This window comes from Boleophthalmus pectinirostris, unplaced genomic scaffold (assembly GCF_026225935.1).
Source record: "Boleophthalmus pectinirostris isolate CB_2022bp ecotype Guang Dong unplaced genomic scaffold, ASM2622593v1 HiC_scaffold_22, whole genome shotgun sequence".
Classification (NCBI taxonomy): domain Eukaryota; kingdom Metazoa; phylum Chordata; class Actinopteri; order Gobiiformes; family Gobiidae; genus Boleophthalmus; species Boleophthalmus pectinirostris.
Genome location: NW_026571190.1, coordinates 22864617 through 22882974, shown reverse-complemented (window position 1 = coordinate 22882974; position 18358 = coordinate 22864617). Strand labels below are relative to the sequence as shown.

The 18358-nt window shown below is 37.2% G+C and overlaps 1 protein-coding gene across 1 annotated transcript; it reads left to right on the top strand.

The window, feature by feature from the left end:
• Window positions 1-469: 469 nt before the first annotated feature.
• Window positions 470-18329, top strand: LOC110166177 (phosphatidylinositol transfer protein cytoplasmic 1). Its single transcript, XM_055158462.1, has 9 exons — window positions 470-475; window positions 3958-4106; window positions 8195-8283; window positions 8429-8436; window positions 9477-9548; window positions 12124-12219; window positions 12390-12545; window positions 13346-13409; window positions 14643-18329. Exons 1-9 carry the CDS (start codon window positions 470-472, stop codon window positions 14996-14998), a joined length of 996 nt encoding a protein of 331 aa, XP_055014437.1. The 3' UTR covers window positions 14999-18329.
• Window positions 18330-18358: the final 29 nt, after the last annotated feature.

Genomic DNA, 18358 nt, shown 5'->3' with positions numbered 1-18358 from the left:
CAAGACCGAGTTGAGCCATAAAATCTTACCACTAAATAAAACAGGTGTTAAGAATGTGGATTTTGGTCTTAACTTTTAAGTTTTGACAAAATATGCAGTTGTGTTTTTCCTTTGTAGGGCAGTATAGATGTGTAGTATTTATTTATTTCCATTTAATCATTATGGATTTATGTAGAATCAATAAGTGGAGCACAAAAGGCTGTTGATCAGAGGTGATCTTAGAATATAGTGGGAAAACAGTGAGAACTAATCTGGATCCTGAGCAAACTTGAGAGTGCAGTTATTTTTTATCTGACTAATAAGCCTACAGCTGCATATGTGAACAATATAAACCAATCCTCAGGTCCTCCTCCTCCGACAGCCGCTGACAGCACGGCAGCAGCTCTGATAAAGGTCACACAGTGCAAACGTGTGCACTCGTAGAGAATACGACCAGTGCTGAGCACAGGTTCATTACCACCATCTCACCATGTCGGTTTGACTCTAAAATGCTCTGAAAGTTACAATGGTGATCTGTGGTGATAACATGTGTTGCACAGATACCTACCTTATCTTGTAATTAAGATTGTTTCCAGTCCACTGCCCTTCCTCGTGCTGCTGAATCCATTATTTCTCAACTGACCCTTGAAGAAGCCCTATTTGTTTTCATGTAATAAAGTAAAAATGATTTCTGTGCTGTATCTAATTAATGTTTTTATCATCAGGAAGTAATGCAGGTTTGCTGTTAGTATGCTTAATTAAAGGTGCACTGTGTAACTGTTGTTGCAGAGGGTCCGCCACCAGCTTGTCTCCATGAAGATGCTATTGCTTTGCCTTAATGGTATGTTCCACCATATGACATTAAGCATATCTATTTCCATAGTAACAGTAAGTGAGATGTGTGGAGGTATCACCCTGCTTACAGTATGAATCTTGTTTTTCATTGAACTGAGCAATAAAGACACCTGTAACTGTATTAAATGTAAGATTTAAGTTTAATGTCATACTGTGGAACATTCAAGGCAAAGCAATTTTAGCTCCATGGAGACAAGCAAGTGATAAACCCTCCACCACAAAAGTTACACAGTGCACCTTTAATGTTAGCGTCAACATAACCGCAAAACTTGACTATGTGTGGAATGTAACTTTGAAATAAAGTACTTCTGTTTTCCATCTTTTCTAAGAAAGTAAAAATCAGGTATGGCGCCTGTTAAGTCTCACGGCTTAGAATAAGAAATTGTAGGGAGGTGGGTCGGTTGGGTCATTTGCTTCCCATTCATTTTTATCACAGAGTACCATCTTGGTTGCACAAGTGGTGGTAATATAGAGGCGCACTGTGTCTTACTCATTTCCTTTTCTAATCCATCATTGCTACTTAACTTTGCTGTCTCTTAAAGGCCTTGATCCCATCTCATTTTGAAGACTTTTATTAATTAGCGTGAATTTCTATTTGCTCTTCACAGACAGAAGATTTACTGTAGACTAGATCATGTGGAGATTGCCGACTAAATTGGTCTCACATCAAATGAATATTCTGATGTGTGTCTCAAATGGAGATGATGTTATTATATGAAGAGTAACATTAATTAACTTGTCCAATGAGCACCAATAACATCATTCAAAGGCTTCCAGCAGGGCCTAGTACCTTCCACTGTAATCACCCCTGGAAATGATTAGCTAATTAAAAATACACAGGAAGCATACATTCACACGCATTCATGCGTTGATGTACAAGGTTTATAATATCAGTAACACAGATTATCACTACCACTACCACTACTACTACTACTACTACTACTACTACTACTACTACTACTACTACTACTACTACTACTACTACTACTACTACTACTACTACTACTACTACTACTACTACTACTATTACTACTATACTACTACTACTACTACTACTACTACTACTACTACTACTATTACTACTACTACTACTACTACTACTACTACTACTACTACTACTACTACTACTACTACTACTACTACTACTACTACTACTACTACTACACTACCTACTACCACTACTACTACTATTACTACTACTACTACTACTACTACTACTACTACTACTACTACTACTACTACTACTACTACTACTACTACTACTACTACTACTACTACTACTACTACTACTACTACTACTACTACTACTACTACTACTACTACTACTACTACTACTACTACTACTATTACCTACTACTACTACTACTACTACTACTATTACTACTACTACTACTACTACTACTACTATTACTACACTACTATTACTACTTACTACTACTACTATTACCTTACTACTATACTACTACTACTACTACTACTACTTACTACTACTACTACTACTATTACTACTACTACTACTACTATACTACTATTACTACTACTACTACTACTACTACTACTACTACTACTACTACTACTACTATTACTACTACTACTACACTACTACTACTACTACTACTACTACTACTACTACTACTACTACTACTACTACTACTACTACTACTACTACTACTACTACTACTACTACTACTACTACTACTACTACTACTACTACTAACACTAATACTACTACTACTACTACTAACTACTACTACTAACTACTAATACTACTACTACTAACACTACTACTACTACTACTAACTACTACTACTACTACTACTACTACTAATACTACTACTACTACTAACACTAACTACTACTACTACTAACACTAATACTACTACTACTAACACTAATACTACTACTACCTCTACTACCACTATTACCTCTACTACTACTACTACCACTACTACCACCACTACTACTACCACCACTACTACTAATACTACTACCACCACTACTACCACCACCACTACTACTACTACACTACTACTACTACTACCACTACTACTACTACTACCACTACTACTACTACTACCACACTACTACTACTACCACCACTACTACTACTACCACCACTACTACTACTACCACCACTACTACTACTACCACCACTACTACTACTACCACCACTACTACCACTATTGCCTCTACTACCACTATTACCTCTACTACCACTACTACTACTACCACTACTACTATTACCACCACTACTACTACCACTACCTAACATTTCTGGTGGCAGGTCTGCTCACTGATTGTTATTCCTTTGCATGGAATATGTGTGAAATTTGTATTGAACTAGTTCCATAAAAACAAGCATGTGACATCACAAAGCTAAATTGTAGGCCAGATCTATGTAGAAGTTATCCCACTCACAGTAAGAATGCCTGTATTTCAAGGTATTTTTGAGCAATAAAAACTAACTTTAAGTGAATGGATACTTTTATTGCCATACTGTAGAATATTCCAGATAAAGCAATAACATCACTGCAGACCCAAGAAGGTGGTGGACCCTCTCCAAGAAAAGTTACATAGTGCACCTTATTAATATTTACAGTCATGGCTAATTTGCAATGAAGTTTTATTTCAAAAAATACTTTTCATCAGTCACAAGTTTTTTTCTGCTTTTCAGTAGCTAAGATTTTATTGGTTTTAAGATTTAGACTTTATTGATCCACAGGGGAAATTATTTGGACACAGTAACTCACACATCACAATACATTATAATAACACAGAGTATAAATGGTAGTAATAAATTCTAAACAACTAGCAAAAAAGACAGCAAGAGACTGAAGTCAAAATGAAATGGAAAATAAGTTTTAAAAAAAATCAAGCAAGAGGTCGCAAGGAAGAGATGATGATTGACAGGACATAGGGTTATCTGTTACATAAGTGTGAGTTGTTGTACATCTGTATGGAGATTGGTATGAATGTAATCCTGTATCTCTGACTGTTTGAGCACAGCTGACTGTTGGAGATTACTGATTATTGCAATATGTCATAATTGTACTACTGAATGTTTTTTTTTTTTTTTTAATTATATTCAAATGTGTTCATGTGTGTTTATGTTTTGTGTTTCAGTACCGGATCGGTCAGCTGTACATGATCAGTAAACACAGCCATGAGCAAAGTGACCGGGGAGAGGGGGTGGAGGTGGTGCAGAATGAGCCCTTTGAGGATCCAGTGCACGGCCAAGGACAGTTCACAGAGAAACGGGTCTACCTCAACAGGTCAGACACCTCCACTCACAGCACTCTCATTCAGCCACTGTTTCCACTGTTTTTCTAAATTATAACTTTATTTAATCTAATCAAGGGAATATAACCGATTACATTTAACATTTCACAAAACCTATACACATAATACAAAATAATAGATTTTAATTATAAACTGCTTTTCAGGACACTCAAATACAAACACTTTACAAAACACATTAAAACTGTCAAAAGTGCAATAAACAAATACAGCAAAGATGAAAACACATAATCATAGAGAAAAAAGTTAGACATTAAAAGCAAATTTTCTTTAATAATATTTAAACATGATATTTATTTTTTTTATCTTAGTATAGAACTGTATAATTTGAATGGAATTTTGTGTATTGAAGGTGTAGATAAATTACAAAGACAAAAACATAATGTAGCAACTAGGGCCCGACCGATATGGATTTTGTTGTGGCCGATATGATACCGATAAAATGGGAGTGGGCGCTGCCGATAGCCGATATAATCACCGATATATTCAGTCATGTAAAAATTCACTGCAAATCATGACTTGTTTAAAAAAACTTAGGTTTGGTTCTAGTGGATTTTAAATTGGGTTTATTTAGGCAACATTTATTGTTATTCTGCCTCTTTGCATCATATTTACAGACAGTAGATCATCCTAATGGCATTTTTGCATAACATTCTAGCTACTAGTGATGGGTATTCCAGTTCTTTTTAGAGAACCGGCTCTTTTGGCTCTGCTCACTAAAAGCAGCTGACTCTTTCGGCTCCCAAGTGGCTCTTCAGATTGTTATGTTGCAAGCAGGACTAAACAAGAACTGAACCAGGACTGAAAAAGGACTAAACCAGGACTAAAACAGATCTAAACCATGTGTAAAACAGGACTAAACCAGAACTGAACCAGGACTGAGTGTTGGGACTCGGGGTCTATCTCTCTCCGTCTCTCGAGCCCAAGATTAGTCCTGGTTTATTTATTTTATGCTGAACTACAGCCAAATATGCATGTTTTTTCTATCCTATGCACACGCAGATTTCTGAAAGTTTCGTTTTCAGCTGTTGCCCACTGTCAAACTGCCACAAGTCTGCACGCGGCCTGAAAAGAAAAAAAATTGAGACAGAGAAAACACAGCTCCCAATAAGGAGCAGGCTCCTGTTGTTTGCTTCAAAGAGCCGGCTCTAAGAGCCGTGTCGTTCGCGACCGACCCAAAACTACTAGCTAGTAAAGAAACTACCGCTATTAGCCTTAAGCTGTAAATGCTGTGTGCCGCTGTAATTAATTATATGCATAAATGTGGATCATTCACACCTCTATTCACAGCTCATTTATATATCAATGCTGGTCCAGAAACATATATACGGCCAATATAGTCACTTTACAATAGGCCAATAGAAAACAGCCTGTTTATGTGCGGGAGTTACAGCAGCTAATCGCTAACCAAAACTAGCTTCAAAGTCAACATATTTCCAACACTCACCGCCCACACAGGCTCCTCCTCACATCACAAGTCTGCACTAATAAATGTCCTTTTAATCCAGGCTCAAACCAATTGTCCATAAAAAGAATATAATCTCAGTGTTGCGCACATGGATCTCTGTCTGCGGGTGTAAACAAGAGCATGTGCATGATGTGACTCTGGGGGTGTGTTAAGGGAAAGCATGGACACACACACAGACAAATTACTCCGCAGATAAATACTGATGCGGAGCCACATATTAGGACATTTATCTGTCTGTAAATTGGATTACATAATGTAGAGAGTATAGCATGCCCATGTGAAATATCAACCCATATCAGCAAACATATTGGTCAATAGCCGATATGCTTCCAGGTGCCCATATCGGCTGATAATATCGGCCAACCGATATATCGGTGGGCTCTAGTAGCAACAATGTGTGACTGCAACAGAATTTGGAGGAACTGTATAAAATAGGAAAAGATGGATGCACAAATGCCGAGGGTCATTTGAGCACAAATACCTGCGTCAGCACTCACTCGACTCAAAACCAATTATAGTGAGTCAGCAGAACTGCTCTGCAGTGGAGCACAGGGAGCAGGAACACTATTGGACTCGGACAACCAGTGCCACAAACACATTCATTAATTATGTCTTAGGTTAACAAGAGATCTGAGGTCTTATCAGTAATATCTTTTGACACAGTAAATATGATTTGAATATTGATGGCACTGAATAAATGAAACACACATACTCTTGATAACTATAATAAAATGTGTTTGCATGACAGATGTGAACACAACATTTAAATGTCTTATTTTTCTTGGAAACCTGGGACATTTCGTATTGTCATTAATATACTGCCTTTGAGCATAGTCAAAATGTGCAAACATTGTAATGTCAACAATATTAATTTCCACCTCCTTCATATCTCAGCCCACTGATCTTTCTTTCACGCTCTGCATGATAATGAAGGCATATTGTGTCTAAAGGTCATCTATTAAAAATCTTCTCCTATTAGCCATTGTTCTGCTTTAAAATCATGCTATGTTTCTATAAAAAAAACTGCAGAACTAAAAACTATATTAAAGAAGTCTACAGTTTTTCATTCCAAACACCACGCAGAGCTGTTCTAGGGTGAGTCCATCTGTCTGCGGGAATGCTACTCATGTGAATCAACCATCAGGGACCAGGGCTGGACATGCTCTCACAGTCTGCCAAACTCCATTATAATTTCTGTAAAAACATGGCCATTCCCTCTAATCATATTAAAATTATTTTGTGATTCAAGATATGGTGACGACTTGGCTCCAATGACCATGTGTACTACTTCTTGTACCAAGCTAAATATTAACATAGGATAGTGTGAAAAAGTCTGAGCTCCCACCCAGCTTGCACATTTGGCAATGTGGGCTCCATCACAGCAGTTCTCTGGCAGAGATGTTTAAAAGAACAAGGAGAGAACAAGCGCAAGAATCAGCAGATGGAAGTGTGGGTGGAGTGTCAGTCTCTTTTGTTGAGAAAAAAGGGGGATAGGGAGCGAGAGAAAACAGGGAGAAGGAGGGAGAAGGAGGGAGAATGAGAGAGCGAGTTAGAGGAGACAAACCCAACACTCAGAGCACAGTGTCCAAGGCTGTTTTTATTCAGGCTTCATGCTGGGTGTGCCATTCCAGTCCAGATCAGGAAATAGTTCAGCCTGTCAGTCAAAACCAGCAGAGATGAGGCAGAGCTGGGAGAAGTGTTACTGCAGACAATGGCATTTCGCTGGATAGAAAATGGGATTGTCACAGGTTTTTGGTATTCTTCTGTGCTGTCATGTAATCATCAGTCCTACTTTCCTAGACTATATAGACTAGGGCTGGTCGATATGGAGCAAAAAATATATCTTGATATATTTTGCTATATGTCGACATACGATATATATAGTAAAATAGTTCATTATTTTAATAGATCCACGTTCCTAACCAGCAGTAAGGAGCACTGAGATATCCCACAATCCACAGCAGATCAAACCAAATGTTTCCAAATACTATTTTACAAGTTATAACTGCAGCAGATTATTAATCAAAATCTTCTGCATAAATAAACTTTACATTACTAAACTTTACAACTTATAAACCATAACAACTGCATCAGCCCTTTTGAGATTATAATGTGCTTAAGGCAGTTTTTAATCAAATTTTTAATCAAAAAATCAACAGCTGAAAGCATGTTGTTTGGAGCAGAATGAATGAACGGCACTGATGTCTGCCATGTTTATGCTTTTTTCGATTTCTATTCAAAGCAATTTTAATTTGTTTTGGGGAAAAAAAGAAAAAAAATCTAACTAATCTAATCTATGTAAATTGTAAATGATACTGTAGTTTTTTGTTATATCACCTAGACATAATCATATCTTAAAGAATAGTGGGATTGTATAATGCCATCTGTAGTGAAACATTAGCTCTGTCTCTTCAGGGCCATCTCTCTCTGAATCAAACCACTTTACACTTCCTCCTCACCAGTCTTGTCTGAGAGCAGATTTTTCTTTTACAAGTGAAACACTCCTCCTTTGATTGTAGCAGACTACCCAAAGTCATCTTATCCTCCTCTCCATGTCCCCCTCTCTCACCTGTCTCTGTCTGCATCTCTCTTCAGTAAATTACCCAGCTGGGCTCGAGCCGTGGTGCCCAAAATCTTCTACGTGACGGAGAAAGCCTGGAACTATTACCCTTACACCATCACAGGTCAGTGTCACCTTTTGCACCCAACATTATTCTTTTTCTTAAAATGTGCTTTTTCTAGTACACTGTTTATTGTTGAGTACACAGCTTTAACAAAACCTCTTCTTATATTTTCACATCTCTATTGGATCTCTGCTTTCTACAAAAGAATACACTGTGAGTATATATATATATTTTAAATTAAATGGTCTATATCAGGGGTCTCCAACCTTTTTCCTCCGGTGAGCTACTTTTATAAAACAGAGATGACAAGAGAGCTACTCATTTTAGCGGTCACAAGAAATTGAGTAAATATAAGGGCCACAGCGAGCCTTAAATGAGGTACAGTTAGATGCCTATAAAACATAAATCATTATTCATTTATTAGTGTACAAATTTAGGCATCAAAATGATACATGTACAATAGTAATAGCCATTTAAATAATCAAATTTGACTTATGCAGCATAATACTTTCATAAATTCATTCAATTCATAAATCCCTTGGTGAGCTACTTGAAAGGGAGTGGAGAGCTACCAGTAGCTCCTGAGCTACAGGTTGGAGACCCCTGGTCTATATTATGAGGTTCTGATGTATATTATTATGTTGTTTCCTCATCAAAAAACTTATTTGGAGTTGTGTTTTGTTTCATTCACACATGTTTAATACACAAACCCTGCACGTTTAGGCTGTGTTTTTCTCTCAAACAGAAAACACTCCACCTTGTGATGTCATGTGGTAATCCAGGAAGTGCTTCACACACCTTCACTTGAATCTTTTGGATGATTTCAGCCCTGGAATCTCTAATTCTTGATAATTGCCAATCTCTAATAAGATAAAGGTAGAAGGTAGCTTTTAACTTAAGATACCACTACATGACATCACAAAGGGTTACTTAAACATGTTTGATTGAAACAACTCAAGATATGTTTTGAGGAGGTAACAATATTAAAGCTCACAAAACTCCATTTTGTGTAATTTAGGACCTGCAGTGTGTCTAATATTTACTGTCTAAAGCCCTTTCCACTTGTATGTGAATCATTGCAAATAAAAGGACACTGTGACAGTGTTGTGACAGCATTGAGATGTCTTATTGTCACCATTTATAAATGGTTGCTAAAATGACTCACTTTATCCCATACAAGAATTAGTCACAGATGCTTACATCTTACGTACATTTTTGTAGTACTTACTTGTTGTTGTTTAAATTTTTTGCAGTGTTCATTTTTACCCAAGTTTTCCATCCACATAGAGACCAAATATGAAGACAACAAAGGCAGCAATGACCATGTAAGTATCAGCATTGGATATATTACATTTAATTAGGGCTGGGAATCACAGGGTCCATCACGTTTCAATATGATGCACAATATATGGCTTACAATACGATATTATCGCAATATGGCGATACATGGGCTAATTGATATATCACATGTAATACTTTGTGATATGTTGCTGTTCTTTTAATGAACCAAATACATTTTAGCAACAATATTTCTTTGTTACACCACTACTTGCGTAAAGTTAATATGAAAAGCTATTTTAATCATCAAAATATGATTTGAATGGCTTCGTGGAGACTTAACGGTCTCTCACTCTCCCAATCATGCAATATTTTGTTTTTATTTATTGTGTCTGTGCACTTGGAATAGAGAGAAACGAAATTTTTATTCCTCTGTATGGCTAGTACATGTGAAGAAATTAAACTTTGAACTTTGAAAACAGTGAATATGTCAAATGTAATGCCAAAAATTACTCATGCCGATATATCGATATAGCAGCTCAAGATAATGATACTGTATCACCAAATTTAGCATCACAATATTTTGATATTTTTGCACACCCCTTCCGTTAATTGTGAAGACCTTTCTTGTTATATAGAATACACCATTTTAATAGGTTGTTTTAACACAGAGGCGGGCATCAAATAAAACACTGATGCTACATGAGTAAGACCATTTGGCAAGTAGGTCTTTCTTTAACAACATGGACTGTGCTACAGCCAGCTCTATATGTGAGCTTTGAACTTCTGCCAAAGGCTCCTCCACTTGTTGGATAGACTAATTTCATTTAGGCAGTTGGCTATATTTTATTACACTCTGCAGTTTATATGGGCATTAGTCATCCAGTGAAAGGCTGCCATTGCCTGGGCAGTGAGTATAAAAAATAGCAGAACTGTGCGCACTAGACAAATGGCTTGAAATACATCACGGCAGGAGGCCAACACATTAGTTTTTATAGTGTCTTACTTACTATTATGTCAGACTGGCAGGGCTTTGCCAGTTGTTCTGTGAGGCCCAAGCACCCCATGTGTAACCTGCTCAAGTGTCTTATTTGAAAATCACATAAAAACACAGATGGGGAGTGAAATGGACAGACTGCCTCGGTGAATCACTGTGATGTTTTGATAGACGTGCATAATCAGCGACAAGACAAGGTGACAGATTAAATACTAATATATTGGATAATGCCCCTAGCAGTTGTCTGAAATGGAAAATTCTTGCTTTAAAAAAACAGCACATGTTCAAGAAATAAAAGAGCTAAAATGTCTAGTGGGCATGTCTTGTGCTATTGCTTACAGTGTTATCATTGAAGTCTACTATTTATGTAGCTCTGAGCGTGTAACAAATATAACAGGCAACTCAGCTCAAATTGGAGTGCATCAATTATTGAGATCTTGTGAAATTTGAGTTAAAAAAACATCAAACATTTTGGCCAAACTGTGTGATATTTGTATTTGTGACTATTTCAGCCAATATCAATATTATCTTTTTAATCATTTACCCAAGCTGTCATTATATATTTTTATTTTGTTTTCATTGACGTCATTCTTTTCTTTCTCTTTGTACAGTATTCCACATCATCTCCAGCCTGGTTCCTTATTTTCACACTTCTTCACACTCAGCACTCTCCTCTGCCCTGTCCCCCTCCTTCACTCACACACACACACATGCACGCACGCACACACACAACATCACCGCACACGCACACCATCACCACACACACACATTTACCCACAAGCCCCTCTCCCTCACTTCTTATCTGTCGTTTGTCAGCGTTTACCTCCTCCACTTGTGCCTCTGAGCTCCTCTCTCTCTCCTGCTCTCACGATTCGCTCTTTCAGTTGCTGCTCTTATATGCACTGGCATGTCACCCCATTGCACCAGCACATCGCTTGTAAAGCACACTGTAGACATTGGAACAGTAATGGATACAAACGTGCACAATAACATGTAGATCAGCTCATACCACAACAAATAAGAAGTATATGCATGTATTAGATGTAACATAATTAAATGGTCTAGCTGTAATTTCATTCACAATAAAATGACTTGTATGCATTTAAGATATGCTGTTTATGCTAGACAGATCAGATTACAAATTACCTCTGCAGCAATATAAAGCTGTGTATTTTAAACTATGTATCTTTCTATTTGTGTATTATCTTCTTCCAGTATCTGCTATGTTCCTGTTTAACACAGAACTATTATTCCAGAAAAACATCAGATAAAAATGCAGCTTAATGTATGCCCTTATCTCCCGGAGCATGTCTTTGCTATAACAGTTAATGCTTCATAAATCTGGATGCCTCTGACATTGCTGTAACACACGTGGCTTATGTCCTTGGCGCTGCGTACAGGAAGTGGATATTCAAGATTATTATCCAACACTGTTCATAACTTTGGGCAGATTATTTAGAGCATATCTCCTTTGTAACATAATTTCTATGTAGCAGTATCTTAACAATAAGATGTTTGCTAGCTGATAACATGAATGTGCCCAGAGTGCCCTCTGCTGGTTTTAAAGAAGATTCCTTGTAGACAGTCACAGTGACAAATGCTGAATCTTTGTAATTGTTTTGCAGATTTTCGACACAGAGTTAAAGGACCAAGAAAGGGAGATATGTTTTGTTGACATTGCATATGATGAGATCCCAGAACGTTACTACAAAGAATCAGAGGTAAGTTGTTTCTTGTTGGTAGTGAACATAAAAATGTATATGGAGTCTTTCTATCTTTGATGCATTTGACAAAATTGATAAGGGAACTATGTAGGGTTTTAGGTATCCAGGTGAAAATGGACAGTTTGGCAAACAATAAAAGGTTAAAGGGCTTCCACTGTTTGTTGTAGGATTTGCGATACTTCAGATCAGAGAAGACGTCACGAGGGATGCTTCAGGAGGGCTGGAAAGACACTCAGGAACCCATCATGTGTTCATATAAACTGGTCACTGTCAAGTTTGAAGTGTGGGGTCTGCAGACACGAGTGGAGCAGTTTGTGCACAAGGTCAGTGATTTATTTTTAAAGGTACAATTTGTGACTTTTCTGGTGGAGGGTTTGCTGCCTGCCATTCTAGTAATAGTTTTGCCTGGAATGTTCCACGGTATGATATTAGACATTTTATTATCTTTATTGCACTCCCTCAAACAACATGCATTCTTACTGTGAGTGCCTCTCAACAGATCTGACCTTAACTTGGACTGATGCCTGCTTGTCTCTTTGGAGACAGATGAAGCTTAAAGCTATATTTTAGAATATTCTAGGCAAAGCAGTAACAAGGACACAACGTGGCAGACCCTCCTACTGATACGTTGCACTTTGACATCATGATGGAGGTGTTGTAAAATATTCCACCATTAAAGATACATGTAGGAGTTACCATGGTGACACAATGCAGACAATAGCAAAACAAAAAAGTTTTAAGATGTCTGAAAACAAAAATACAAAATTTAGTTTAACAGCACATTTTCAGGAGCGTGTGATCAATACAAGCATTCATGGTCCTGTTTAACTGTTTGATTTTCAACAAAAAGGTGACAGTGACTAACTGAAGAACTTGGGACTGTAATGTTATTTGAGAGGGACTTTTAATGTTTAACTGCATAAATCATTTCACCTATTGTATTTACAACTAAGTCAGCTCTTTCAGCTTAGATTTTGTTAAAATATCGCACAGATTAAAACTTCAGAGTGAGCAGTACCTTCAGTTAGCATCACACCCCCAGGGAATCAGCTGCAAAGTATCAGTTGTGACTTTTGTAACCATAAGAACAGTTTTATACACTTGTTATACGTGTTGTCTGTAGGTGGTAAGGGATGTGCTGCTCCTGGGTCACAGACAGGCCTTTGCGTGGGTGGATGAATGGATTGGTAAGTATTTTGAGACTTATTTAGATTTAACATAAACAGAAAGTGAATTTGTATCATTCCACACTGTTTGTGAATCAGCATGAAATCACACTAATCTTTCTTCTACTTCAAACATTGTCATTGTCACTCTTTGTTGAGCATGCATTCACAGCTATCCTTTCATAACAATCCAAACTAATGTATTATATAATTGCCAGCCAGCCGTGTGCAAAATAAAATAACCAAGCATGATATCTACCTCGAATGAAAATGCATGAACTCTTTGCACCCAGAGATTGCTACCATTTCTAACAACTACAAGACTACATTCTTGTTTTCTTTTTCTCCACCCAAATCACACTACAGTATTTTGCCTAATTGCCAACTGGCAATGAACTGCATTGCTCTAACCCTAGATTGAGACTTCTGTGGGCACAGTGGGCACATTCACAGTGCAACCTTCTGATTCTTGGGGGTGTCTTTTTTAACTTTTTGTTGATCTCACTTCTGTGACTTGGGCCTGTCATTCTCTCAATGGATTTAAACTTTTAATAGATCCGACCTTCCATTTTAAAGCATGGACTAACCCTGGTTGTGACCCTTCCTTTTCCTAAATAAATAAATTAAAGGAATTTCAAAATTTCAACCCCCATTCCACACCTGCCCGTTCTTCCAGATATGACTTTGGATGACGTGCGGGATTACGAGAGACAAATGCACGAGAAAACCAACATTAAAGTTTGCCTTGAACAGCAAGAGCATTCCACAACAAACTCATCTTCACTGGATGAAATAGAGATCCATGACAAAGCAAGCGTATGTCATTTCATTTTGTCTTTTTGCCATTACCTTGCCTCTCTTCTCATTTCAATCTTCAGGCTGTTTTGGAGAAAATATGTCCATGTTGAAATGGTGAATAGGTGTTTTAATTCCGGTGATTAGGATGATTTAATCAAGTGTTACTTCTCAACAATGAAAATGTTAATTGCTTCAAAAAAGTATACCTTACCTTGCTAGAGTGAAGATGGAGATAGTGTTTAGGTGCATTTCATTTCATAGAATCATTCAAACACTAAATGGTTACAGTGACACTAGAAGGAAGCAAATGAAAGTACTGCATGTGTGAATTCTCTCATGGTGATACTTTCTTGTGTAAAGAACATGTGTAAATAACGCAATGTTTAGTGTGAGTAATTTTTTTGTAAATTTGTAAAATCCTTAAATGGTAATAAGGTTTTTGTATTTTCACCATAGACATGACAATGGATGAGGTCCGAGAGTTTGAGCGCACCATCCAGGAAGCCACAAACCAGAAAATTGGGATGTTTCCACCATCCATCTCCATCAGTGAGACTCCTCTGTCGTCCTGCGCTCTGACCGGCCCGGCCAGCGCCCCTTCAACCCCCATGTGCACGGACGCCCCTGAGTCCCTCTCTGTGCCCAAGGATCGGCCACGCAAGAAATCTGCTCCAGAAACCCTGACCCTGCCTGACCCTGTCCCGTCTGGTGTCCTTCAGGGCTCTGCTCCGGACCCCAACTCAATGTCAAACCACGTCCAGTCCTCCACACCTCCGTCCTCCAGCAGTGAGCTGGCTGAAATCGCAGAATAAAAGACTGAAGTCTCTTTATCATTAATTACTCTTCTGTAGCTCCATGAGACCAACTTTCCCACACCAGTGCCCAAACACCTTTACTTTGATTTGTATCAGTCCAGAACCACTTCAAACGTTTTCATCTGTGTCATTGAATCCATTGAAATCTGTTAATCTAGCCACCGTGGTGTGGCTGCCTTCCAGTGTATGTTTGAGTCCAGCTTACCATTTTTATTGTTACATCCCCTTCTGAGCTATTAATACATATTAATAGCTTTTAAACTATGAAGTAGTTGCCTTATTGCCACAGAGACAGTGGTACTCTTATTATTAACACATTTGCTGACAATGTGCCCAAAACTATGACTGTTAAGCATGGTCCCTTTTCAGTCAGTAGTTATTATATGAAGACTGTGTTGAAATTGGTGATACTGAATAGAATAGGATGGTAGTAAAGTACAGTAGTGTTAGATCAATTATTGGAAAATACAGCCAAGTAACCTGCTATTTTTGCCATTTAAACAGGGCGACTGTTCAGATTGCGATTTTGGATCTGAATCAGTGACATAAAAGGATGCAATATTATTACAATCCTTAAGAAATCCTCAGGTATCCCCAACTATCTGTCTTATGTTTGAAAAGGCACGGATACAGGTGTATCTTTTGCATTTTATACCTCGACAGTTAATTCAGTTCAGTGAAAGCACTAGTCAAATTAACTTTTAATGCTTCTACATCAGAAAAGTTGAAATATTAGTTTTATCAGCATTAACACACTTGTGATGTTAAGCTTCAGGTTTGGTTATAGCATGGCCGTTCAATAGGTTGTGTTCATGAACTTTAATTTTATATTGTCATAATTTTAGAGGGACTTTATAACTCTATGTAAGATTCATTGATTTTGCAAGAAATATCCAAATTTAGGATCTACAATGTTGACACTTGAATCACTATTTGCCATATTAACCTTACAACTTAGTCCTTTCAACTGACAATAATAACTTGTTTGTTGCTGAACAATGGCACCACTTTCTAAAGCTATTATGTAAATATTATTTCTCTTTTATTGATGTGCATTTATGCTGACAAAAGATGAACTTTATGCTTTTGGTTTATTTGTTTCATGTGGATAGGCTCTGTGATTAGAGATACCATCCATGAACAAAGTCAGCAAATCTGCTGTCAAACATTTTAACAGCAAATTCCATCATAAAACTCTGACCTGCCTCCAGCTCAGTTTTGTTAAACCATAGGCTCTAGAACACAACCTATTAGTGAAGACTGATGTTTTATACAGTGTTTCCTGAACTGAATACTGGGCAAGTATTATTTGATGTCATTGTACAAAATTTAAGAATTGCCTAAATGATCACAAACAGGTGCACGGGCATTCTGGGGTGCTTTGTCTTTAGCAAAGTTAAGGATGGGTACTTGAATTTCAGAGGCAGATATTCTGACGTTCACTTTGACAATTCTTCAGTGGCCACAAACTGACTTAAACAGTATGTTTATTTACAGTAACCATATATGTAATATTGGGAAAACAATCTTTTAACAATAGTGTTGCATGGAATCCTTATCAAATGTATATTCCATGTTAGTTGTGTATATATTGTAAAATGGATGGACTGGTACAGTATTTAGTGCAACAGTATGAACAAGTGAATGCCAACTTTGAAGGTTCTTTATAAATTTTGTCTATAGCCTGATAGGAAAGTGAACTGAACTGTAAGCATGCCCAGAGAATATACTGTAACCTTAGGCCTACAAACTCAACTCAGTGCCTCTGCATGCAACTGTATTATAACATCCACATAGGAAAACCAAATCAGTTTTAGTGAAGAAACTGGAAATTCCAATGCATTTAGTTCACCATTTCATTGATTATTACCAAAATATTCCTCAAATCAATCATATCAAATATTATCATCAGGCTGTCAAACAACAGGGCTAACCTTTATTATTTCAGTTAGTGTAAACATGAGTTCCTCCCGTTTTTAAGTTAACAAATGCATTTTGCACTTTTTCCACTTGTTTCCAGACACCTTATTTGACAATGAAGGAATGTGTTACTTACAGTTCTGTTGGACCAGCGTCCTGTGTCAGCTCATAGAGTTTTAAGGAGTCTCGCCATAAAAAATACTCTCCACATTTTGTACAGTTTCTCACATGCTTTCGCTTAACAAAACGGTAGCTTTTTATCTGTAACTGTAGCTTTTTTCATTACCTTAAAATATGTATTATTGATTAATGGCCCCTATACACCACTCAGGCAAAACATTATAACCACTGACAGGTGACACTGATCACATTTCCATGACTGCACCTGTATTTTCCAAGCAGCTCATGGAGTATTTCATCAGGAAAGCTAAGGCTCTCTAACTCTCTCACAATTGGCAAAATGCTGTATTATTAGTATTGGTATATTTACGTCTACAAATATCCAAGTTCAGGGACTGCATTAAACATACAAGTGTAAAATGTATCCCAAATCTTACAGACAAGTGGTAGATTACCTTGCATGACCTCATTCTGTATTTGCAGTATAGGTGGTTATAATGTTACATATATAGGCTGCTATATTACCTTAAAGCTTGACTGAAGTACAGACAATTTCTGTTGTCAGGAACACAGAATCACTCACACATGGGCCATTAACGTTCATGCAAATTATCCAGTTGTGTAAGATTGAAGCTCTGCTCTGTTTAAAAGAGTAACACATGGGGTATTGTATATATTGTTAATGATAACTTTAGTAGGTTTCTTACTATGAAACTTGTTGCATAGCTGTGACATGAATGTGTGCAAGAAAAGAAGGAACTTATTTGGAGAATATTTGATTCTTGGTGTAGAATGAAGTGTCTGTATCTATGAAGTTTGGCTCGACTCAAACCTCTTCTCATCGTAGTGATGCACTTTGACGCTGGTGACATTGCAGGGCAAAATCCTTAGTATTAATTGTGTTTCTGAAAGTTTTCTTTACAGTGAAGTGACAGTTTTCAGTGTTTACTGGTTAATTAGAAACAATCAGGTTTTTAAATTCCTATTTTGTAGTTTTGATTATGTAATTGCTTGTCTTGTTAAATTGATCATTTGATCTTATTTTTTTTCCAATGAAAGGACCAAGATTTGATTTGACAGTGCCCCTTATCTTCCCACAGCTGTTGCTTTGCTGGATCTTGTTGTGTAAAAGTCTGCTTGGTTCTCTGAAGTGCCATTCTTGTTGGCTGCTGGAAGTTGTTCTGAGTTCTTCCACAGATTATTGGTTATATTTTTACTGCCCTTCTGTTGTTTATGGTTCTTATGTTTTTGGAAATGGATAAATAAAAATTTATTAGGTATTCCATCATTTGTCGTTTTGTAAACTCATTGATCGTT